This window comes from Bombina bombina, chromosome 9 (genome assembly GCF_027579735.1).
Source record: "Bombina bombina isolate aBomBom1 chromosome 9, aBomBom1.pri, whole genome shotgun sequence".
NCBI classification, from domain to species: Eukaryota; Metazoa; Chordata; class Amphibia; order Anura; family Bombinatoridae; genus Bombina; species Bombina bombina.
The window spans coordinates 101,054,879-101,080,741 of NC_069507.1; the positions used below are offsets into that span (position 1 = coordinate 101,054,879).

A 25,863-nucleotide genomic window follows, 5' to 3' on the forward strand; every position below is an offset into this window, starting at 1 on the left:
ATAGGGTAGGGCATTTTTTTTTATTTTGGGGGGCTTTGTTATTTTATTAGGGGGCTTAGAGTAGGTGTAATTAGTTTAAAATTGTTGTAATATTTTTATTATGTTTGTAAATTATTTTTTTATTTTTTGTAACTTAGTTAGTTTATTTAATTGTATTTATTTGTAGGTATTTGTAGTTAATTTATTTAATTAATTTAATGATAGTGTAGTGTTAGGTTTAATTGTAGATAATTGTATTTAATTTATTTAATTAATTTATTGATAGTGTAGTGTTAGGATTAATTGTAACTTAGGTTAGGATTTATTTTACAGGTAATTTGGTAATTATTTTAACTAGGTAGCTATTAAATAGTTATTAACTATTTAATAGCTATTGTACCTGGTTAAAATAAATACAAAGTTGCCTGTAAAATAAATATAAATCCTAAAATAGCTACAATATATTTATAATTTATATTGTAGCTATATTAGGGTTTATTTTACAGGTAAGTATTTAGCTTTAAATAGGAATAATTTATTTAATAAGATTTATTTTATTTTGTTAGATTTAAATTATATTTAACTTAGGGGGGTGTTAGTGTTAGGGTTAGACTTAGCTTTAGGGGTTAATAAATTTAATAAAGTAGCGGTGAGGTCCGGTCGGCAGATTAGGGGTTAATAATTGTAGGTAGGTAGCGGCGACATTGGGGGGGGCAGATTAGGGGTTAATAAATATAATATAGGGGTCGGCGGTGTTAGGGGCAGCAGATTAGGGGTACATAGGGATAACGTAGGTTGCGGCAGTGTGCGGTCGGCAGATTAGGGGTTAAAATTTTTTATTAGAGTGGTGGCGGTGTGGGGGGGCCTCGGTTTAGGGGTACATAGGTAGTTTATGGGTGTTAGTGTACTTTAGAGCACAGTAGTCAAGAGCTTTGTGAACCGGCGTTAGCCCAGAAAGCTCTTAACTCCTGGCTTTTTGCTGCGGCTGGCGTTTTGTCATTAGATTTCTAACGCTCACTTCAGCCAAGACTCTAAATACCAGCGTTAGAAAGATCCCATTGAAAAGATAGGATACGCAAATGGCGTAGGGGGATCTGCGGTATGGAAAAGTTGCGGCTGCAAAGTGAGCGTTAGACCCTTTCCTGACTGATTCTAAATACCAGCGGTAGCCCAAAACCAGTGTTAGGAGCCCCTAACGCTGGTTTTGACGGCTAATGCCAAACTCTAAATCTAGGCGATAGGAATTAGGTTTAATTTTTTTATTTTTGATAATTTGGTTTATTATTTTATGTAATGTTAGATTTTTTTTATTTTTTGTAATGTTAGATTTATTTAAATTTAGTTTTTTATTTTTAAAGTAGTTTTTTATTTTAATTGTAACTTAGTATTTTTAAATTTAGGTAATTGGGGTTAATTTGAGGGTTGTAAGGTTAGGGGGCTTAGTAATTTAAATAGGTTAATTGTGATGTGGGTGTTTGGCGGTTTAGGGTTAATAGATTTATTAGGTTAAGTGCGATGTGGGTTAATGGCGGTTTAGGGGTTAATAGTTTAATTAGGTTCATTGTGAAGTGGGTTAATGGCGGGTTAGGGGTTAATACATTTATTAGGTAGTTTGTGATGTGGGTGAATGGCGGGTTAGGGGTTAATACATATTTTAGGGAGATTGCGATGTGGATGAATGGTGGATTAGGGGTTATTAATTTAATTAGGCATATTGCGTTGTTGGTTTAGGGGTTAATACTTTTATTGATTAGTTGCAATGTAGGGGGATTGCGGATATAGGGTTTTTTACATGTCTGGTTTATTTTTGGGAGGCGGGTTAGACTTTTACGGGTGATTTAAGTTTTTTTTTTATTTTCTTGGGCGCCGGCAGTTTGTAACATGCCGTAAGTGACTGGCGACTCCAGAAATTTGTATTTACGCACATTTCTGGACATCGCTAGTTTATCCGACTTACGGCACTTTATGAACTGCCGGCGGGGTTTATGTGATTCGATGATGTGTGAGGGAAATTTACGGGCGACGTGGGTTTAAGCAGTTACGCTGAAGCCTGCGTCGTATATGTAATCTCGCCCCAAATCTTCAGAAGGATATAAAATATGTGCAAAGGAGGGCTACCAAAATGGTACATGGTCTAAAAAATAAAACCTACCAGGAGAGGTTCAATAACAAAAATATGTATAGCTTAGAGGAGAGAAGGGAAAGAGGTGATATGATAGCAACTTTCAAGTATATTAAAGGGCTTATTAAAGCTGAAACTGCGAGTATTTTACATAAAAAGAAAAATTCAAGAACAGTAGGGCATGATCTCAAGTTGAAGGGTAGTATATTCAGGAGTAATTTGAGGAAGCACTTTTTTACAGAAAGGGTGGAAGAAACTTCCACAAGAGGTGGTAATGACAATCATTGTGGGGGACTTTAAGAATGCCTGGTTTAAGCATAAGGTTATACTACGTCTAGTCTATACCTTTAGAAGACTTGGTGTGATTGACGCAAATATTCCACTTTTCTTTGAGTGAGACTTTCCAGGTGAAGAGATTTCAGGGGAGGGGGAGCTATCAGAAATTGGAGCAGGAGAGGTCCCCGCTTGTTCTGCCTCCATATCAGATACTCTCTCTGGATGAGGTTCTATAAGTTTGAAGACAAAAAAGCAAGGAAGAATATAAATATTAATAAACAGTGACTGTGGCACACCCCTATTGAATAGACACAGGGGTAGATTTAACAAGCAGGGGATGCTGCAATCTACCCCCGTAGTTTCAGTTTCCGCTGAAACATAAGTTAAGAAGCAGTGGTCTTAAGATCGCTGCTCCTTAACTCGTCTGGCACCTCTGAGGCGACGGACAGCAATTAGAAAGTGTTGAAAGTGGCGTCACTGTGTCACCTCCAGAGAACCAAGCTGCCCACGTCCTCTGAGTTAACCTTGTTGCTTTCACCTCCAAAATAAAAGAGCTCACAATAGTGTAGCAGATTTCAGACAATGTGGTAGGCGCACAAACTGGTTATACTCACGAGATTGCAGTTAAAATAAGCCTTTTATTAAAATCATCACAAAGGTGTCTTCAGGTGCAGCTTCAGCTTTCATTTAAAATACAGCTAAACGCGTTTCGGCTAAAAGAAGCCTTTATCAAGAGCATAAAGTTAAAACAATTTCTGGAACAAATGGTTTGGGAGAACCGGGGCTGGCAGCGAGCACCTGAATGGAAGTGCTAACATTGCTTCATACTTTATCCTTTCTAAGACGGACAGCAATTAGCCCGATCGGATACGATCGGGTTGATTGACACCTCCTGCTAGCGGTCGATTGGCCGTGAATGTGCAGGGGGTGGTATTGCACAAGCATTTCACTAGAAATGCTTGTGCAATGATAAATGCTGACAGTGTATGCTGTCTGCATTTATCAACGTGCGGCGGACATGACCCCCTACAGCGGATCATGTCTGCCCGCACAATGATAATTTGTCCATATACAGTTATTCAATTTAAAGGATAGTTAGTCAAAATTAAACTTTCAGCATTCAGATAGAGCATGCAATTTTAAGCCACTTTCTAATTTAGTAAATTAGAAAGTTGATTAAAATTGCCGGCTCTATCTTAATCATGAAAGTTTCATTTTGACTTGAGTGTCCCTTTAATTGAACTAGTGGAAAGAGAAATGCAGTAAGGATATTAGTACCTGTAGAATCTCTGAACATCCAATATCCAGGATCTGTCTCTCCTTGAGAGGTGCATATTTGTTGTGGCGGAGTTCTGTGACATCTTTTTCTGCCAAGTGACGCTCTACCTCTCAAGGAAGAGGTGTCTAAAACTTCAGTACCCTACAGAAAAAAATACTACCATGAGATCATGTTGATACTAAATAGCTGAGGTTTTTACCGACACAGAAATTAAAAACCCTGAATATACCATGAAATACAGCGCAATAGCTTTAGTTATACTTTTGTTTTCTTGGCAAAAGCCCTTAAAGGATTAGAAAAGTCAGCATTATATTAACATATATTAACATACACAAGGTTCATAAATTATCATGTAATACATCTGAACTTACTATTTCTCAAAACCGAAGCCTCTAACACCGTTTAAAATGTTTTTATTATATCGATGTGACGTCAAGATTCCCAGCCCCACCAGAAACGGCTGCCCTACTCATTCTCTAAACTGCCCACCTGTTTGTAATAGATTTCCATATTTTTACTCCCACAACCAGGGGAGAAAATACAGGGGGTGCAGAGGTCGTAATTGCGACTGGGCCCCCAGCTTTTTAATGAAAAATGTTGACCTGCCACTGCCTGCACTGATATCAAGTGAGTGTGACATGATGCTTCACTAGTGTCTCAGACTACAGGGGTTAGTCTTTCTGTTTTACCCATTGGTGTTTATGTGTGTGTGTGTATGTATGTATGTATGTATGTAACTGTGTGTGTATGTATGTGACTGTGTGTGTATTTATGCATGTATGTGTATGTATGTATGTATGTGACTGTGTGTGTATGTATGTATGTGACTGTGTGTGTATGTATGTATGTATGTAACTGTGTGTGTATGTATGTGGCTGTGTGTGTATGTATGTATGTATGTATGTATGTAACTGTGTGTGTATTTACGCATGTATGTGTATGTATGTATGTGTATGTATGTATGTATGTATGTATGTGACTGTGTGTGTATGTATGTATGTGACTGTGTGTTTATGTATGTATGTAACTGTGTGTGTATTTATGCATGTATGTGTATGTATGTATGTATGTATGTGACTGTGTGTGTATGTATGTATGTATGTATGTATGTATGTAACTGTGTGTGTATGTATGTGGCTGTGTGTGTATGTATGTATGTATGTATGTAACTGTGTGTGTATTTATGCATGTATGTGTATGTATGTATGTGTATGTATGTATGTATGTGACTGTGTGTGTATGTATGTATGTGACTGTGTGTTTATGTATGTATGTAACTGTGTGTGTATTTATGCATGTATGTGTGTATGTATGTATGTGACTGTGTGTGTATGTTTGTGGAACCAGCAAATTACAGACCTTGTTACTACAGCATTGGGGGATGGGGGGTAAACAGTGTCACTATACAGTACCACTATATACAGTACGGAGAGGCTGGACCATGTCACTGACTACTGTGGTCACTTTATAAAGTATTGGGGTGGGTAGGATCAGGCCAGCCATCTCACTGGCAGATTACAGACTGTGTCAATAACTCACTATATACAGTACTGGGGGGTTAAACAGTATCACTATATACAGTAATAGGGGGTCAGACCATCTCACAGACTGTGGGCACAGGGTACCTCCTTTTGCAGACATGTAATCTGATTCACATTTTTTTTTCTGTGTTAAATGTTAAAAAAAAAAGATATGTATCAAATTCACTTTTTGGGGTGGGGGGAGCCTTCTTAGATTATTGCACCTGGGCCCTGTGGTTTCTAGTTAAGCCTCTGCCCACAACACATGCACAATTTTTCCGGATCTCTCACGCATGGGCACAGCAATAACAAAAGACTTTTGCAAAATTAGACGCACACGTATAGGGACCAAAACTGCAGTGACACCGGACAGCGAACTCTTGAACTGAATGCACATGCGTTAACTCCAGCACACAGTACCCGGAACTAAAGAGAAAGGGAGAACACAGGTTGCCCACCGTGATTAGCTTATGCAAATAAGCCTCACAATGGGTTTGGAAATCCTCCAACTTTCTAGCCGTAATAGCAAGAGAACGGATAAAACATTGCAGCGCAAGGTATTTGATCAAATTTTTGTTATTAGCAACCTTGTACAATTCGAAATAGAAATTTTTTGACCTTACCATCCCTTTAATCAGGAGAAATTGATAGTTGTACAGTCAATATTCTTGATACAAGAAAAATGTAGACAATAGATTTGGAGAGGATACAGACACAGGTGTGAAACCTTTGACATTCTGTTTTAACACAGGGTATGAGTAGAGCAACCATTGTTAAAGGGACAGGAAACACAAATAAAAAGTGTTCCAGATAGAACATACGATTTTAAACAACTTGTCAGATTACTTTTATTATCAAATCTGCTTCATTTTCTTGATATCCATTTTTGAAGGAGCAGCAATTTACTACTGGAAGCTATCTGAACACATTAAGGGAGCCAACGACAAGAGGCATATATGTGCAGCCACCAATCAGTAGTAAACTCCCAGTAGTGCATTATTAGTGCTAGTGAGCCTACCTAGGTATTCCCTTCAACAAAGGATACCAAGAGAATTAAGCAAAATTAGATAAAAGTAAATTGGAATGTAGTTTAAAATTGCATGCTCTGAATCAGGAACATTTCATTTTGACTTTACTGTCCAAAAAAAGTAATGAAAGTTTATTACAGTATTGTTTTGTTTTCCTGAATTAAAGGGATATGAAACCCAAAATTTTCTTTCGTGATTCAGATAGAGCATGCAATTTTAAGCAACTCATATTATCAATTTTTCTTTGTTCTCTTAGGGGCTGAATTATCAAGCTTCGAATGGAGCTTGATACCCCTATTTCCGTGCTAGCCTTCAGGCTCGCTCGAAACAACAGTTATAAAGCTTCTGGGTAGAGCTCGATTATTGGTTGTTAAATATAGCCACCAATCAGCAAGTGCTACCCAGGGTGATAAACCAAAAATGGTCTGGTTCCCATGCTTACATTCCGGCCTTTTCAAATAAAGATACCAAAATTTGATAATAGGAGTACACCTACATTATATTTATTAACCCCTAATCTGCCTTACCCAATGTCACCGCAACCTACCTAATTTATTAACCCCTAATCTGCCACCCCCAACGTCGCTGCCACTATATTAAAGTTATTAACCCCTAAACCGTCTTCATCCAAGCCGGGCCGAAGTCCTCAACGAAGCCGGGAGAAGTCTTCATCCAAGCCGGGCAAAGTGGTCCTCCAGACGGGCAGAAGTCTTCATCCAGACGGCATCTTCTATCTTTATCCATCCGGCGTGGAGTGGGTCCATCTTCAAGACACCCGACGCGGAGCATCCTCTTCTTCCGACGACTAAAGCTGAATGAAGGTACCTTTAAGTGACGTCATCCAAGATGGCGTCCCTTAGATTCCAATTTGCTGATAGAATTCTATCAGCCAATTGGAATTAAGGTAGAAAAAATCCTATTTGCTGATGCAATCAGCCAATAGGATTGAAGTTCAATCCTATTACCTGATCCAGTCAGCCAATGGAATGCGAGCTCCGCGCCGGATGGATGAAGATAGAAAATGCCGTCTGGATGAAGACTTCTGCCCGTCTGGAGGACCATTTCTCCCGATTTGGATGAAGACTTCTCCCGGCTTCGTTGAGGACTTTGGCCCGGCTTGGATGAAGACTTCTCCCGGTAAGTCGATCTTCAGGGGGTTAGTGTTAGGTTTTTTTTAAGGGTGTATTGGGTGGGTTTTATTTTTAGGTTAGGGACTTTGGGCGGCAAAAGAGCTAACTGCCCTTTTAAGGGCAATGCCCATCCAAATGCCCTTTTCAGGGCAATGGGGAGCTTAGGTTTTTTTAGCTAGTATTTTATTTGGGGGGTTGATTGTGTGGGTGGTGGGTTTTACTGTTAGGGGGGTTGTTTGTATTTTTTTTTACAGGTAAAAGAGCTGATTACTTTGGGGCAATGACCCGCAGAAGGCCCTTTTAAGGGCTATTGGTAGTTTAGTTTAGGCTAGGGTTTTTTTTTTTTTTTAATAGGGCTATTAGATTAGTTGTAATTAGTTTAAATATCTGTAATTTGGTTATTATTTTCTGTAATTTAGTGTTTTTTTTGTACTTTAGCTAATTTAATTTAATTTAGGTAATTGTATTCAATTTAGTTAATTTATTTAATTATATTGTAGTGTTAGTGTAACTTAGGTTAGGTTTTATTTTACAGGTAAATTTGTCTTTATTTTAGCTATTTAATAACTATTCTACCTAGTTAAAATAAATACAAACTTTCCTCATAAGTATAATGTTGGTGGCGTCGGTGTCCGGTTCAGCAGATTAGGGGTTAATAATATAATGTAGGTGTCGGCGATGTCGGGGCGGCAGATTAGGGGTTAATAAGTATAAGATAGGGGTGTTTAGACTCGGGGTTCATGTTAGGGTGTTAAGTGTAAACATAACTTTTATTTCCCCATAGGAATCAATGCGGCTGCGTTAACGAGTTTTACGCTGCTTTTTGGCAGGCGTTAGCCTTTTTTTCAGCCGGCTCTCCCCGTTGATCCCTATGTGGAAATCGTGCATGAGCACGTTACACCACCTCACCGCTGACTTAAGCAGCGCTGGTATTGGAGTGCGGTAATGAGCAAAATTTTGCTCAACGCTCACTTCTTGTCTTTTAACGACGGGTTTCTGAAAACTCATAATACCAGCTCTGTATGTAAGTGAGCGGTGAGACAAAACTGCTCGTTAGCACCGCACAGCCTCTAAACGCAAAACTCGGGATCTAGCCGTATGTTTAATAAAAAACTGTGACATTTTTCAATACCGTGAATTACAAATGTGTTTATACAACCACAGAATTTTGTTTAAAACGTTATGTGATACCAAGTGTAATTGGATTTTCCATTGTTCTATTCTCCTAAACCTTGTAAAGTCTGAGAATTCTTAATTTCTGACATTTTTACAAATGAGATCCTTGAAATGATATAGAATTAGTAAGTAATCAGTCCATATAGTATACACTTCATCCTATTTAATCCTTGGATTTGTGGTTTTATCATTTTACAAATATTCGCCTAGATTACGAGTCTTGCGTTAGGGTTAAAAAGCAGCGTTTAGAGGTCCCAACGCTGCTTTTTAACGCCCGCTGGTATTATGAGTCTGGCAGGTACAGGAATACCGCTCACTTTTTTTCTGCGACTCGAGCATACCGCAAATCCCCTTACGTCAATTGCGTATCCTATCTTTTCAATGAGATTTTCCTAATGCTGGTATTACGAGTCTTGGAAAAAGTGAGCGGTACAGCCTCTCCTGTCAGGATAGGAAATAGGAAAAATTTAGGAATAATTTATTTAATTGTAGTAATTTTATTTGGATTATTTAAAATTATATTTAAATTGGGGGGGTTAGGGTTAGACTTAGGTTTAGGGGTTAAAATATTTATTATAGTGGTGGCGACGTTGGGGGCGGCAGATTAGGGGTTAATAAATATAATGTAGGGTTCGGCGATGTTGGGGGCATCAGATTAGGGGTTCATTAGTATAATGTAGGTGGCGGCGGTGTCCGGAGCGGCAGATTAGGGGTTAATAATATAATGTAGGTGGCGACGATGTCAGGGGCGGCAGATTAGGGGTTAATAAGTGTAAAATTAGGGGTGTTTAGACTCGGGGTTCATGTTAGGGTGTTAGGTGTAAACGTAAAATTTATTTCCCCATAGGAATCAATGGGGCTGCGTTAGGAGCTGAACGCTGCTTTTTTGCAGGTGTTAGGTTTTTTTTCAGCCAATTCTGCCCCATTGATTCCTATGGGGAAACCAACTCACCACTACCGTTATCAACGCTAGTATTGATGTGAGATGTGGAGCTAAATGTTGCTCTCCGCTCACTTTTTTTGCGGCTAACGCCGGGTTTAAAAAAAAACTGTAATACCAGCGTTGTCTTAAGTGAGCGGTGAGAAAAAAATGCTCATTAACACCGCACAGTTTACCAACAAAAACTCGTAATCTAGCCGATAACTTTTGCTACAGAAGGACTACAGTTCCCACTAACTCCACATAGAGGAGCTCTAATGTAATCTAGAATTTCTAAATAAAGAGGAATTGATCTTTTCATGGCTGGCATATAGTTACAATGTAGTTCTCTCACACAGCATTACAGGAGTCTTCCAGATTAGTTAAATTTACTTTCTAATTTACTCCTATTATCAAATTGTCTTTATTCTCTTGGTATCTTTACTTGAAAAGCAAGACTGTAAGTTTAGATGCCAGCCCATTTTTGGTGAACAACCTGGGTTGTTTTTGCTGAGTGGTGGATAAATTCACCCACCAATAAACAAGTGCTGTCCAGTGTCTGAACCAAAAGTTGTCTGGCTCTTTAGCTTTTTCAAATAAAGATAGCAAGAGAATGAAGAAAAAATGATAATAAGAATAAATCAGAAAGTTGCTTAAAATTGCATGCTCTATCTGAATCACAAAATAATTTGTTGGGGTTCAATGTCCCTTTAACCCCTTAAGGACAAGGCCATTTTTCAATTTCTTTCCCTTAAGGACCAGGGCTATTTTTACATTTCTGCAGTGTTTGTGTTTAGCTGTAATTTTCCTCTTACTCATTTACTGTACCCACACATATTATATACCGTTTTTCTCGCCATTAAATGGACTTTCTAAAGATACCATTATTTTCATCATATCTTATAATTTACTATAAAACAATTTATAAAATATGAGGAAAAAATGGAAAAAACACACTTTTTCTAACTTTGACCCCCAAAATCTGTTACACATCTACAACCACCAAAAAACACCCATGCTAAATAGTTTCTAAATTTTGTCCTGAGTTTAGAAATACCCAATGTTTACATGTCCTTTGCTTTTTTTTGCAAGTTATAGCACAAGTAGCACTTTGCTATTTCCAAACCACTTTTTTTCAAAATTAGCGCTAGTTACACTGGGACACTGATATCTTTCAGGAATCCCTGAATATCCCTTGGCAAGTATATATTTTTTTAGAAGACATCCCAAAGTATTGATCTAGGCCCATTTTGGTATATTTCATGGCACCATTTCACCGCCAAATGAGATCAAATAAAAAAAATTGTTCACTTTTTCACAATTTTTTTCACAAACTTTAGGTTTCTCACAGAAATTATTTGCAAACAACTTGTGCAATTATGGCATAAACGGTTGTAAACGCTTCTCTGGGATCCCCTTTGTTCAGAAATAGCAGACATATATGGCTTTGGTGTTGATTTTTGGTAATTAGAAGGCCGCTAAATGCCACTTGGCACCACACATGTATTATGCCCATCAGTGAAGAGGTTAATTAGGGAGCATGTAGGGAGCTTCTAGGGTTAATTTTAGCTTTATTGTAGTGTAGTAGACAACCCAAAGTATTGATTTAGGCCCATTTTGGTATATTTCATGCCACCATTTCCCCGCCAAATGCAATCAAATAAAAAAAAAAGTTCACTTTTTCACAAATTTTTTCACAATTTTAGGTTTCTCACTGAAATTATTTACAACCAGCTTGTGCAATTATGGCACAAATGGTTGTAAATGCTTCTCTGGGATCCCCTTTGTTCAGAAATAGCAGACATATATGGCTTTGGCGTTGCTTTTCGGTAATTAGAAGGCCGCTAAATACCGCTACGCATCACCCGTGAATTATGTCTAGCAGTGAAGGGGTTAATTAGGTAGCTTGTAGGGAGCTTGCAGGGTTAATTTTAGCTTTAATGTAGAGATCAGCCTCCCACCTGACACATCACACCCCCTGATCCCTCCAAAAAAGCTCTCTTCCCTCCCCCACCCCACAATTGTCCCCGCCATCTTAAGTACTGGCAGAAAGTCTGCCAGTACTAAAATAAAAGGTATTTAAAAAATAATAATTTATAGCATATTTACATATGCTGATGTGTAGGATCCCCCCCCCCTTGGCCCCCAACCTCCCTAATCCCCCCCAAACAGCTCTCTAACCTCCCCCTCTACCTTATTGGTAGCCATCTTGGGTACTGGCAGCTGTCTGCCAGTACCCAGTTTACTAAAAAAACTGCTTTTTTTATTTTATTAATTTTTTCTGCAGTGTAGCTTCCCCCCAGCCAAAGACCAACCCCCACCCCCTCCCAGATCCCTTAGATGTCTTTTTTAAAATTAATTTTTACCCCAATCTATCCCACTTTTTTAAAAAAAAATTCTGTAGTGTAGCCGTTCCCACCCTCTTCCAACCCGTGCACGCACCCTCCCCTGCCCTCCCGTGAACATGCGCATGACTCAGTGCGCGCCCCGACATGCACGTGCACGATCCCGCCCCCCTCGGCGTTATCGATGTCTGGTGCAGAGAGGGCCACAGAGTGGCTCTCTCTGCATCGGATGGCCAAGGGGTGTTATTGCAGGATGCCTCGATATTGAGGCATCACTGCAATAACCGGAAAGCGGCTGGAAGCGAGAAGGATCGCTTCCAGCCGCTTTAAACCCCTAATGTCGTACAGTGTACGTCGCTGGTCTTTAAAGACCAGGTTGTGTGCGACGTACCCTGTACGACATGCGTCGTTAAGGGGTTAATCTGTTCTGTAGGAAATATGGCAAGCAAATTTGTAATACTCACAACATACTTTTTGCACACTGTAAAGGGACAGTAAAGTTAAAATTAAACTTCCATGATTCGGACAGAGCATGCCATTTTAAACAACTTTTCATTTTATTTCTGTTATGAACTTTGCTTTGTTCTCTTGGTATCTTTTATTGAAGAGTAAAACTAGGTACGCTCATAAGAGCTCAGGAGTGTGCACATGCCTTTAGTACTCTATGGCAACAGTGTTTTGCAACATTGTATAACAAAGATAAAGGCATGTGCACACTTCTGAGCTCTTATAAGCCTACTTAGTTTTACTCTTCAATAAAAGATGCCAAGATAACAAAGCAAATTTCATAACAGGAGTAAATTAGAAAGTTGTTTAAAATTGCATGCTCTATTTGAATCATAATTTTGACTTTACTGTCCCTTTAAATGCAGGTATGCACACTAAATAATTAGTAACGTATATAAGTAGCATGATTTTCACAGTCTAGATTATATTAATTTAAAGAGCTTGATGACTCAGCTTTGTAGATATAACTTAATGGAGGAGTGGCCTTGATCAATGCATTTCAATAGTATTACATGATTTACAGTGGCAGTTCTGCCATTATTAAAAAAAAGTTAAAAAATACCAGTTTCCTAGCAAAATGGCTTATATGAGATGATGGTACACTTTCAATTTAAAAGTTTCTATCTATGTATCTATCTATCTATCTATCTATCTATCTATCTATCTATCTGTATATATATATATATATATATATATATATATATATATATATATATATGTTTGTGTGTATATGTATAAAAATATAAATAACTTTATATTATAAGGCTATAGTGTCATCATAGGGTACCATTGACATAACTAAAAAAAAAATGATGGTTTATCTACAGTCTAAAAATTTAAATATTATGTACTGGTATATAGGTGAAGCCTTAATTATATAAATTCATGATGACCAAATATTTCAGCCTTTAACAGCTAAAAACAATTTACAGAACATAGTACCAGGTGCAATATTTTTTTATCTACTGTGAACGTGGCAAACACATACACACAAAAAAAAAAAGGAAAGAAAAGAAAAAAACTTGGAAAAACAGAGTTACAGAAGCAAATGATGTAATTTTGCTTCAGGGACTTCAATACTGGTTACTATAGCGATCAACGTAAACAGAGAGCACTGGATTATTACCACAATATATATATATATAGGAAAAGAAAATATAACATCAAGTTGCTACAAAAAAATAACTCAATTAAAAAAGATGAAATCATAATAATATTGGTGAATATATTTTAGTCAATAGATAAATATTGCCTGGTATTTCGAGAATTGCCTGGTATTTCGGGGCTGGACTGACCTTACTTGGCAGGATCAGACTGATATACTTCAGGAAAGTTTTCTTCTGTGAAAAGCACACTGGTCTAAAAGAGGCTGCTTCCGGGTGGTAAATCGCCATAGAACAAGCCACTGAGCTGTTGTTCGTTCCTGGTAGAGCGCTTCTCTCTTTGTATGCAAATTATGATGACCCTGGGGAAGTCTCCCTATGGGTGTTGGGGGAAACCAGACGTGGACTCCTTGCCCAGTGTGCTTAGAGGAATGTGGCTGCACCTCACTGACGAGGCCCATAGGAGGCCGAAACGATCGTCTGGGGTTGTCATGTTCCTTGTTCAGAGGAGAATTGCCTGGTATTTCGGGGCTGGACTGACCTTACTTGGCAGGATCAGACTGATATACTTCAGGAAAGTTTTCTTCTGTGAAAAGCACACTGGTCTAAAAGAGGCTGCTTCTGGGTGGTAAATCGCCATAGAACAAGCCACTGAGCTGTTGTTCGTTCCTGGTAGAGCGCTTCTCTCTTTGTATGCAAATTATGATGACCCTGGGGAAGTCTCCCTATGGGTGTTGGGGGAAACCAGACGTGGACTCCTTGCCCAGTGTGCTTAGAGGAATGTGGCTGCACCTCACTGACGAGGCCCATAGGAGGCCGAAACGATCGTCTGGGGTTGTCATGTTCCTTGTTCAGAGGAGAATTGCCTGGTATTTCGGGGCTGGACTGACCTTACTTGGCAGGATCAGACTGATATACTTCAGGAAAGTTTTCTTCTGTGAAAAGCACACTGGTCTAAAAGAGGCTGCTTCTGGGTGGTAAATCGCCATAGAACAAGCCACTGAGCTGTTGTTCGTTCCTGGTAGAGCGCTTCTCTCTTTGTATGCAAATTATGATGACCCTGGGGAAGTCTCCCTATGGGTGTTGGGGGAAACCAGACGTGGACTCCTTGCCCAGTGTGCTTAGAGGAATGTGGCTGCACCTCACTGACGAGGCCCATAGGAGGCCGAAACGATCGTCTGGGGTTGTCATGTTCCTTGTTCAGAGGAGAATTGCCTGGTATTTCGGGGCTGGACTGACCTTACTTGGCAGGATCAGACTGATATACTTCAGGAAAGTTTTCTTCTGTGAAAAGCACACTGGTCTAAAAGAGGCTGCTTCCGGGTGGTAAATCGCCATAGAACAAGCCACTGAGCTGTTGTTCGTTCCTGGTAGAGCGCTTCTCTCTTTGTATGCAAATAGATAAATAATACCATATGCCAAATTTTAAATATAAAAACATAGTAAACATATGTTAATATAACACAAAAAGAGAAGGGAAAACAGTAACTATAAGTATACTCAATTTTAATTCTTTTATTTTTTTTTGGTAATTACTTTTTATTTTTTGTAACGTTAGGGTTTTTTATTTGTTGTAATGTTTAGGGATTTTTATTTTTTGTAATGTTAGGGTTTTTATTTTATTTTTTGTAATGGTAGTTTTTTTTTAGTAATCTTAGGGTTTTTTTAAAGGTAAGATTAGGGTTTATTTATTTTTACAGGTAAGTTTTTTTTTTTAAGGTAGTTAGGATTTATTTTGTAATTTTTGTATATTTTAATTTGGGTTAAGTTAGAGGGTGTTAGGTTAGGGGGTTTAGATGTCAGTTTATGACTTTGCAATGTGGGGGCTGGTGGTTTAGGGGTTATTAGTGTAGTTTAGGGACTTCAATACTGGTTACTATATCGATCAACGTAAAGAGAGAGCACTGGATTACCACTAAATAAATATATATATATATATATATAGTAAATATATATATATATATATATATATATATATATATATAAAATGGTGCTAGTGGATGATAGACTTTTAATAAAGGTATAATGTGGAGGCTTGTGGTTTAGGGGTTAATAGTGTAGTTTAGGTACAGCGATGTGGGGGGGCTGGGAACTTTGCGGTGGGTTATGTGGAGGTTTAGGTGTTATTAGAGTAGGGACTTATAGTGATTTTGGTTAGGGCGCTAGTAGGGTGTTAGCGTTTTTTTTACACTTTTTTGCTTTATTGCACTATTGGTAAGTCATTTTCGCGAGTTTGGTTAGCGCTAGAGCAATAATTTTTTACTTTCAACTTGTAATATCAGTGCAACCTGACTCGCGAAAATGACTCTAGCGAAAGTGCCAATTAGCACTTCACTTGTAACCTAGCCCTAAACCTTTTTTGCTTTTCACAAGATGTACAATCCAATGAGTGTGGTCCCATTTATGGCTTGCTTGTTTGCCTGTGAGAGTGCAGATCCTACATTTGTATTTGTATTTATATTTATATTTGTATTTGTATTTATATATATATATTTGTATTTGTATTTATATATATATATATATATATATATATTTGTATTTGTATTTATATATATATATATATATATTTGTATTTATATATATATTTGTTTTTGTATTTGTATTTATATATATATATATATATTTGTATTTGTATTTATATATATATATTTGTATTTTTATTTGTATTTATATATATATATATATTTGTATTTGTATTTATATATATATATTTGTATTTATATATATATATTTGTATTTATATATATATTTGTATTTGTATTTATATATTTGTATTTATATATATATATATATATATATATATAAATAGAGGGTTCATCTGCACTCTTACAAACAAATGCAACAGCAACCATGGTGTAGGTAATTGAATAAAGGAGGAAACATGAGTACATGGGTACCCATGAAATAAACAACTAAATCCAGTGACTAAATCACTAGTATGCAATAAATAAGGATTAACACCATTATGTAAAATCCAGAGAGTGCAGTCTATTCCCTGCTATTTGAAACTTTTTCTGGCACCCTGGTATTGTGAGAGTGCACCTGTTAGAGGATCTGTATGTATGTATGTATATATATATATATACACACACACACATATATATATATATATAATTATTATTTATTTATATATTTACACACAACCACACTGTATAACAAAAGCTTACATGCCAGTTCTGCAGAAGCTTTGCTGACTTTGCCTTTTTCACACCCCACCTTGTGTTAATCTTAAATAAACAATACCTTAGCATCATGCAAATATGAGAATGGCTAAAACACCATTCTGCATGTTATAACATATCATCATTTGTTTAAAACTATACGAGCTCTTTCAGTAGATCAAAAATATGACATATGTATTTGTGTGCAGGGCTGCCACTAGAAATTTTGGGGGCCCTGACTTAACCATAGATCAGGGCAACTGCCCCACCCCCCTCTTTGAAATGTGCAATTTTTGACCAAGTGACTTAAACGTATATGCACTTTATTCTTAAGTGTAGTCAAACTTGGAAATGTTGTAAAGGTAGTAACACACAGACACAGAGACACACTCATACACTTAAACACACACTCACACATAAGGATTTACATATAGACACTCTAGCAGACACGCAAAGAAACACACAAACACTGACACCCACACAGACACTCAGCACTTGTTTACATTGACCTGACAAGTAATGAGGTAGACTACAGTTTTGTCAAAAAAGGAGATTTACAAGACAAAATATGGAGTGCTGATTATCTTTTTGTAAAGGAGGATGCCAACTATATGATGACAACAGCATGCAGTGGCTGAAAGGAAGGGCCCTGAAATGCCTTAACAATAATTTCAAGGTTAAGTGGTGGATTAGTGACTTCCGGAAAGGTCTCATTAGTCTCAAAGTCTGTGGAAAGATGTGAATAATCAGTAGTAAGGTCAAAATATCATAAAAAGGAACAGACATTGGATACACACACAAACACAAACACAAACTTGCACATACACCCAAGGAAACAGGCACAGAGACAGCCTCAGAAACACACACAAAGACATACACACTCACAGACACCCACAGGAAACACACAAAGACATACACACACACACAGACACCCACAGAAAACACACAAAGACATACACACACCCTCAAAGATACATCCACAGAAAACACACAAAGACATATTTACACACACACCCTCACTGAGACATCCACAGAAAATGCACAAAGACAGACACACACAAACTCTCACATAGAGACCTACAGAAAAAAATACATACACAATCATAGAGACACCAACAAAAGCACAAAGACATAAATACAGACACCCACAGAAACACTCACAGGAGATAACATTTATGCACATTGCCATCCCATAAATCAAAGTGGGCATGATAAAAAAAATTGCAGAAATTAAGCGATCAATTTTTAAAGAATCATATTTGTAAATTTGCAAACAAAAATACTTTTGTCAATTCAAAATTGTACATTATTGATCTATCAGAATGAGTAGATGAAGAAAAGTACTTTTGAAAGGTTGACATATGTTTGGGTTTCCCCCCCCCCCATTTTCCCCAACCAAGAGCACCACTTCAAATCTGGTGTACAAATGTTCCCATCTGTCAGCTGTACTTATGGATTTTGAAAATGCTGTTCTATATATGGTCTTGGTAGAACCATAAGCTGTGGTACTCAGTCTCATACCATTAAATCTTATTAAATGCAGGATTTAGGCTTGTTTGTATATATTTCAAAATTAAGTCAGCTGTAGTGTAAACTAAACAGTGTTAAGTTAACCCGTCTTATTTCAAGCACTGAGCAATCTTAGCCTGAGAGTATAACATTTTATGCAGATGTAACAAATCTTAGATAAAATGCCTCCTGGCATCTGGAAAGTCCTTGCATAAAGGGCCAGTAAACTGGAATGTAATAAAAAAAATCATATCTGCCAAAAGGACACCTACAATTTATGTATTGAGGAGAAACATTTCTGCATGGTTTTAAATATAGAATTTCTACATCATTGTCAAATAATCATAAATACACTGCATATTGCTAAAAAAAAAATGTCTTTTTATGGACCCCTGGTCCCACCATACAACTGCCACACTGAAGTTACAATCCGAAATTGCACAAATAAATAAAAAAACATTTACTAAGTAAGTCCTACATACTCTGCAAATGAAAGTGATCTTCCTCCTGACTCTGGCACACACTGTACAAACTGAAGTGCCAAGTCTGTCTCACACTGTGCATAGTGGTTTAGTGTACACTCAGAAATCCTCTCAAATGCTAATGTTTTACTCCTTGTAATGACATTTCCCACGCTCAATAGCACTCTACTTTAGCGCCCTCTGGTGGCTGACAAAATGTAATTTTTTTTTTTTTTTTTTTAATAGTTGTGCTTGCCTCATGGGGCCCCTGACAGGAGTCACCCTATTCACCCCCTGATGGCAGCCCTGTTTGTGTAGCCATGACAACTGACTAAATAGCAGAAAATATTTAGATTTAGCATCTTTTTAAAACTAAAACAGCAATTATTTTTTAATCCATTAAAGGAATCAAAAATATTTTAAGGGACCATTTACCCTTACATTTTCTGCCCTTTAATTTGTTCCCAATGATTAATTTTATCTGGTGGAGTGTATTAAATTGTTTAAAATTAGCTCCTTTACCCTTATTTCAGCATCTGAAATAGCAGATTCAGCCTGTGGTATCCCCACCCATACTAAAAATGTCTATACTTAAACCCAGCCAGTCGAAGAAATTACACTCCCATTGGGTGTAAGAGAGTTAAAGTGCCATAAAACATCTGTGCATATCCTGAAAGGGATAATTAAGTAAAAAATAGTTTGCATAAAAAATTGTTTAAAAATTGCTGGCAAGTATTTTAAAATAATTTTCAAACATATGCAAAATTAGCCATGCTGCCTGGAGTATTCTGATCCACCCACCCCCTTATTAGTGCTTAGCATCGGAAACACAGGAATTGTATTTCAACTGAGTTCAAATCTGCTTATTGGCTTCTAGGCATTCTCCAGCAGATAATGAGTTTTAAAGTTTTGCATTCTACAAAATCAAAGGTGGGTATAGATGCAGCCGTATAAGGAATTGTGGGTGGGTTTGAGATGTACAATTCGGAAACTTAAAAGAAAGGGTTAATGGCGAGGCACTGCAGTATAAATTTGCAGATAAAGTAATTAAAGTACATATTATATTTTGTCTCTATCCCATCTTGTTTTATGTCCCTTTAAAGGGACAGTCTACACCAGAATTTTTATTGTTTTAAAAGATAGATAATCCCTTTATTACCCATTCACCAGTTTTGCATAGCCAACACAGTTATAATAATATACTTTAAACCTCTGTGATTATCTTTTATCTAAGCCTCTGCAAACTGCCCCTTTATTTCAGTTCTTTTGACAGACTTGCAGTTTAGCCAATCAGTGCCTGCTCCCAGATAACTTAATATGCACGAGCACAGTGTTATCTATATGAAATATGTGAACTAACACCCTCTAGTGGTGAAAAACTGTTAAAATGCATTCTGAAAAGAGGTGGCCTTCAAGGTCTAAGAAATTAGCATATGAACCTCCTAGGTTAAGCTTTCAACTAAGAATACCAAGCGAACAAAGCAAAATTGGTGATAAAAGTAAATTGGAAAATTGTTTAAAATTACATGCTCTATCTGAATCATGAAAGTTTATTTTGGCCTAGACTGTCCCTTTAAGTAATAAAATGCTTTTTTCCCATTGATCTCTCTAAGTATTGGTCTTTGGTTTACAGACAGGTATAAGATACGGAAGCAAGTGTGTGTACAGAATGTGATAACATAATGAGATCTGATTTTACCTGCAAGCTCAACCCATTTTAACAGGTTGTGGTTTCAAAGTACAAAACCAGCTATTTTGTATTCATTAATTAACCTGAACATATGGGATGGGCGAATGTTTTGTAACATTTGAAAAATTAAACAAATTTTAACACATTCGTTCGAAACGAATTTCGAATGTTTACATAACATTCTAACATTCGATTTTCGAATTTTACGATTACATTCAAAAATATTTGTTTTGAAAAATTTGAATTTATATATTTTTTATAGTATTTCCAATGCTTTCTTTAAATGTAATATTCAAATTATGCAATATTCGAATTAGAAAAATTCAAATTTATATATTTGTAATAGTATTTCTATAATGCTTTATTTAAATGTAATATTCAATTGATATATTTGTATCTATTATGTATCAATTTACTAGATTCCCTACCACATGAAGTATTGAACTTCTGAATAGTATTTGATAAATAGAATGTTAAATTCGAAATTTCAAATGTGGACATTCGATCTAATTATAAACATTCAAATTCGAAAGTGACATTTGAAAACTGTAAATAGCATTTGATTATATAATTTTTAAGAATATTCGTTCGTATCAACATTCGGATTTATAATTCAAATTTCAGTAATAACATTCGTTCTAACATTCTAATTCAGACATTTACATATTCGCCCATCCCTACTGAACATGCTAATTTTCATACATTTTATACTCTGCAGCTGGTATAACAAGTCATTGGAAATACATTTAGGGGATTTTCTTTTACAGCATACTGTCCCTTTAAAAGTATGTAACTTACCTCTAGGAAGGAAAAATCATTTTGTTTAATCAATTCCTCTGATTGGATGGTTTCATCCTCTGCCTCTTTTAAATGAGCTTCATGTTCCGGCTCATCTGATTCAGCAACTCTTTGTGCTTCCTTCTCTGATTGGTCAGTTTCTTTTTCTTCTGTTTGAATGTCTCTGTGTTGTGGTAGCTCTGATATTGTGACATTTGTTTGAAGTTTCTCTGACTGAATATCATTAGTATCAGTCTCATCCCGATGAACAGACAACGTTTTACAGGGTCCAGAATCATTTTCAGACAAATTGTCCTGTGTATCCTCTGAAGGGTGTAGGCCAGTGGTGGTCCCATCTAGTCTGAGTGAAATGTACAGATCAAAGTTTTATTACACATATATACACAAGAATTGCATAGAAGAGTTTCATATACACTGAGGTTATTTGAATGATATTGTTTTATGCTTAAAGGGATATACAATTTTACATTAAAGGGACACTGAACCCACATTTTTTTCTTTCGTGATTCAGATAGAGCATGCAATTTTAAGCAACTTTCTAATTTACTCCTATTATCAATTTTTCTTCATTCTCTTGCTATCTTTATTTAAAAAAAGAAGGCATCTAAGCTAAGGAGCCAGCCAATTTTTAGTTCAGACCATGGACAGCACTTCTTTATTGGTGCTGTCCAATCAGCAAGGACAACCAAGGTTTTTTACAAAAAAATGGGCCGGCATCTAAACTTACATTCTTGCTTTTCAAATAAATATACCAAGAGAATGAAGACAATTTGATAATAGGAGTAAATTAGAAAGTTGCTTAACATTGCATGCTCTATCTGAATCACGAAAGACAAAAAGGGGGTTCAGTGTCCCTTTAATATTAAGCAGTGTTAAAGAAAGTCAGAATTTACGCTGTTAATGATTTTTGGCAGGTGGATAGCAGTTACAGGGACAGTCAACAACTTGTAATTACTAAACATCATCATAGCACTCAAGTCTTTTTTTTTTCAATAGCAAAACTCCACCCACCATTTGCCTTATTTGGAGTAGCCAATCTGAACATTGGTCTGCAGACAACAAGACTAATCACAGTCATAATGGTAGTATAATATAGTTTGCTTTGCAGGTGCTATCAGCGAGGGGCATGTATGTAGCAGGGTTAGCCTTGATACCATAGTAGGGTGCATTTCAAGTTATGAGTATTAAAAATTACTCAGTTTTTAGAGCTGAATTACTTAAAAATGGGGGAAAATAAATAAAATATATTCCAAAGTTGTTTTATTATACATAACTAAACATTTTATATATATATATATATAAAATAAATATATATATATAAAATAAAATCTCCCTTTAAAATGGCTGGTGGAAATGATAGCACCATCCAACAATTTTAAAACCTGTCAGATTTTCAATTTGCACCAGAAAAACTATGAATTGGGATCTGAAAAATTATAATTTGTGTGCAGTTTACACCAAGCCAGTGAAAGAGACATTAAAGGGACATGAAACCCCCAAATTTTCTTTCATTAATCAGGTAGAACATACAATTTTAAACAACTTTCCAAATTAATTCTATTATTTAATTTGCTTACTTCTTTTGTTATCCTTTCCTGAAAGGTTTATCTAGAAAAGATCAGGAGCATCAAAGAACCTAGATTCTCACTGGTGATTGGTCGCTGCATATATATATATATATATACCGATTGTCATTGGCTCACCCATAAGTTCAGTTAGAAACCAGTAGTGCATTGTTGTTCCTTTAATGAATGATACCAAGAGAATAAATGACATTAAACACTTTTCGGCCAGATTACATGTGGCAAATCAGTTGCGAAAACTCTGAGCACGTTATGTCTTTTTCGCCTTTGGAGTTGCACAGCTATTACAAGTTGCAAAATAACTTATTTTGCACGCACTTTAAGATGCATAATCCAAACAGCCATATTGTGTGCGCGTCCACGTATTCCCCATAGAAGTCAATGGAGAAGACAAATAAAAAAACACTAAAACCCTAATCTGTTGCGCAAAGCCCATGATGTATTCTCCTCGTAAAGTGTACGTGAAAATGCGAATATTTCATATTGCAAAAATGTTTTTGTAACGGTATATGTTCTATTTATTTATAAATAAATATTTCTCTATATATGTGATGATTTTAGGACTGATTTATATATATATATAGAGAGAGAGAGAGGAGGTATCCGATGAGGCAAACAAGAGGGAGAAGGGATTATTACAATCAGGAGAGGTCGCAGGAAAGGGGGAGATCGAGGAGAGGCAGGTTCAGGGACTATTAAATATTTGTGATAAAGATGAAATGCAAATAGTGAACCTTTCAAAATTTCCACTAAATCTTGCACATATGAGCCTCTTGAAAAAAGGTTTATCCTTCTGCCCTGTAGCAAAACTAAATAAGTTTGAGGTTACAAAAGATCTTAACCTCTTTGCCTGAAAAAAATGTTTTATCACAAGTGATGAGTAAAGATAATGTAAAAAATAAAACATTAACAACAAGTGATCAAACAGCACTAGACACTTTAAACTGTCTAATGGAAGAATGTGAAATGGGGAATGTTGAAGAGAGTGAACCCTTAAATAAAACTGATTTTAAACCAAAATCAAGTTTCATGCCATCATTAGCATCTGTACCTTCTGTTAATTTTTTCTTAAAATTGGTCTAGAGAGACATTGAAACACTACCTGACAATGTGATGATTAATGATAATTTAACTAAAAATGAAAGGAGGGCCCTTAATGATCTCATATTGGCCCCCAATATCGTGATGAAATCCGCAGATAAGGGCGGCAATCTCGTCATAATGGATGAGTCCATGTATGTTCGGGAAGTCAAAAGACAATTGAGTATTGGGGACCAATATGAGAAGCTTGGAACAAACCCACTAAAAGAGGTACAAAATAATCTGTATAAGCTACTTTATGATGTGAAACAGAGAGGGTTAATTACATCTAATGAATTCTCTTTCCTCTATCCACAATACCCGATTGTGCCAGTGTTTTATGTAATACCAAAGTTACATAAGAACTTGCAATGTCCTCCAGGACGTCCCATTGTGTCCGGGACTGGGAGTATTACAGAAGGAATCGGTAACTATGTTGATCATTTTTTGAGACCATTCCTTAATACTCTCCCGTCATACATAAAGGACACAGGGGACCTCCTGAAAAAACTGGATGGGGTTAAGATAAATATAGAAACCCTCCTAGTCTCTTTAGACGTGGAGGGTTTGTACTCATCTATCCCACATAGGGAAGGCCTAAAAGCTGCTGAACACTATTTGGACTCTAGAGGTCCTAAGTATAGAGAGCATACAGACTTTGTAATATCCCTACTTGAATTCATTCTTCAAAACAATATATTTATGTTTGATAACATGATGTATAGACAAAAAAGAGGTACAGCGATGGGGGCGGTATGCGCCCCCACCTATGCTTGTTTACATCTTGGAGCATGGGAGATGGAGATTTATGAAAAATATAGCAACATATTTGAGGAAAGCATCATTTTATGGATCCGCTATGTGGATGATGTCCTCATGCTATGGGAAGGACCTCCAAAAATACTTGAAAAGTTCATTACTGATTTGAATAACAATGATAAAAATATTCTGCTAACATATCAAATTAGTGAAAAAAGTCTCCAATTCTTAGACATACTGATTAGCAAAGAAGGTAACTCTATCGTTACTGAAAACTATAGGAAATCAACAGCGACTAACAGTATCCTACAGGCACAAAGCAGTCACCCTGATCATTTGAAAAGATGGATTCCTTTTGGGCAATTACTTAGATTAAAAAGAAATTGCTCATCTAAAAATAAATATGTGAAACATGCAAATTTGATGGAAGCAAGATTTTTAGACAGAGGATACTCTAAAAATGTATCAACAGGGCAGCTTCAAAAGTCAACAGATTAAATAGAGATGAAGTACTCTATAAAATGAAAGATGAACCAATTCAAAACGAAAAGATAAGATTCATTTCAGGTTACAATTGCCAGTGGGGTACTATTAAGTCTATCTTGCAGAAACACTGGCATCTCCTAACATATGAAGAAAAAATAAAAGAAAAGGTGGGAACATTTCCTCTAATGGTAGCACGAAAATCATCAAATTTAAAAGATCATTTAGTAAGAAGCATGTATAGTAAGAGTCCATCTAGTGCAGACTGGCTCAGAAAGGATAGAGGAGTTAAAGGTAATTATCCATCTGGTCAATGTGTGTATTGCCCGTATATGGAAAAAGTCAAAAAATTCTCAGCAGGCAATAATAAAAATGATGATGTTAAATATTTTTTCAATTGCAATTCTGTTGGTGTAGTCTATCTAATACACTGTTCATGCCCCAAATTCTATGTAGGAAAAACAAAAAGATTCCTAAAAGATAGGATTCAAGAACATAGAGACGATATCTCACATAATAGAGACACTACTATAGCAAGACACTTCACTCAATTTCACCAATCAAATGCTTCACACTTGAAAATAATGGCAATAGATAAAGGAATAGTGAACAACAGAGGAGGTGATAACGACACAGTATTACTGCAGAAAGAGACTCGTTGGATCTATGTTTTAAAAACAAGGTATCCAAGAGGTCTGAATGAAAGACTAGAGTTTGCTTCATTTCTCTAGGGATACTGTGTAGGTTAAAATTAATGACATGGTAGATGCTTATTCCTGTACGTCAGGTCTGCATTAAAAAATGCTAATATGTTTTAGATGTTAAAGGAATATGATGTATAATACCTTTATATGTAAAGCAGTTTTAAGTAAACTTTTTTACTACACGCCCCCATGACGTAACAAAGGGAGGCGGGGTTTAGGGTACTAAACAAAGCACCTGTACCTGAGTAAAT

The 25,863-nt window shown here is 36.6% G+C and overlaps 1 protein-coding gene across 1 annotated transcript in view; it reads right to left on the bottom strand.

Moving 5' to 3' along the window:
• TNKS1BP1 (tankyrase 1 binding protein 1) overlaps positions 1-25,863 on the bottom strand; it is a 127,373-nt gene that overhangs the window by 14,139 nt on the left and 87,371 nt on the right. The window contains exons 6-8 of the mRNA XM_053692275.1: positions 21,004-21,343; positions 3,656-3,797; positions 2,447-2,607 (exon numbers count right to left, since the gene is read on the bottom strand). Coding sequence (XP_053548250.1) covers positions 2,447-2,607; positions 3,656-3,797; positions 21,004-21,343 — 643 coding nt within the window. The remainder of the gene's footprint in view (positions 1-2,446; positions 2,608-3,655; positions 3,798-21,003; positions 21,344-25,863) is intronic.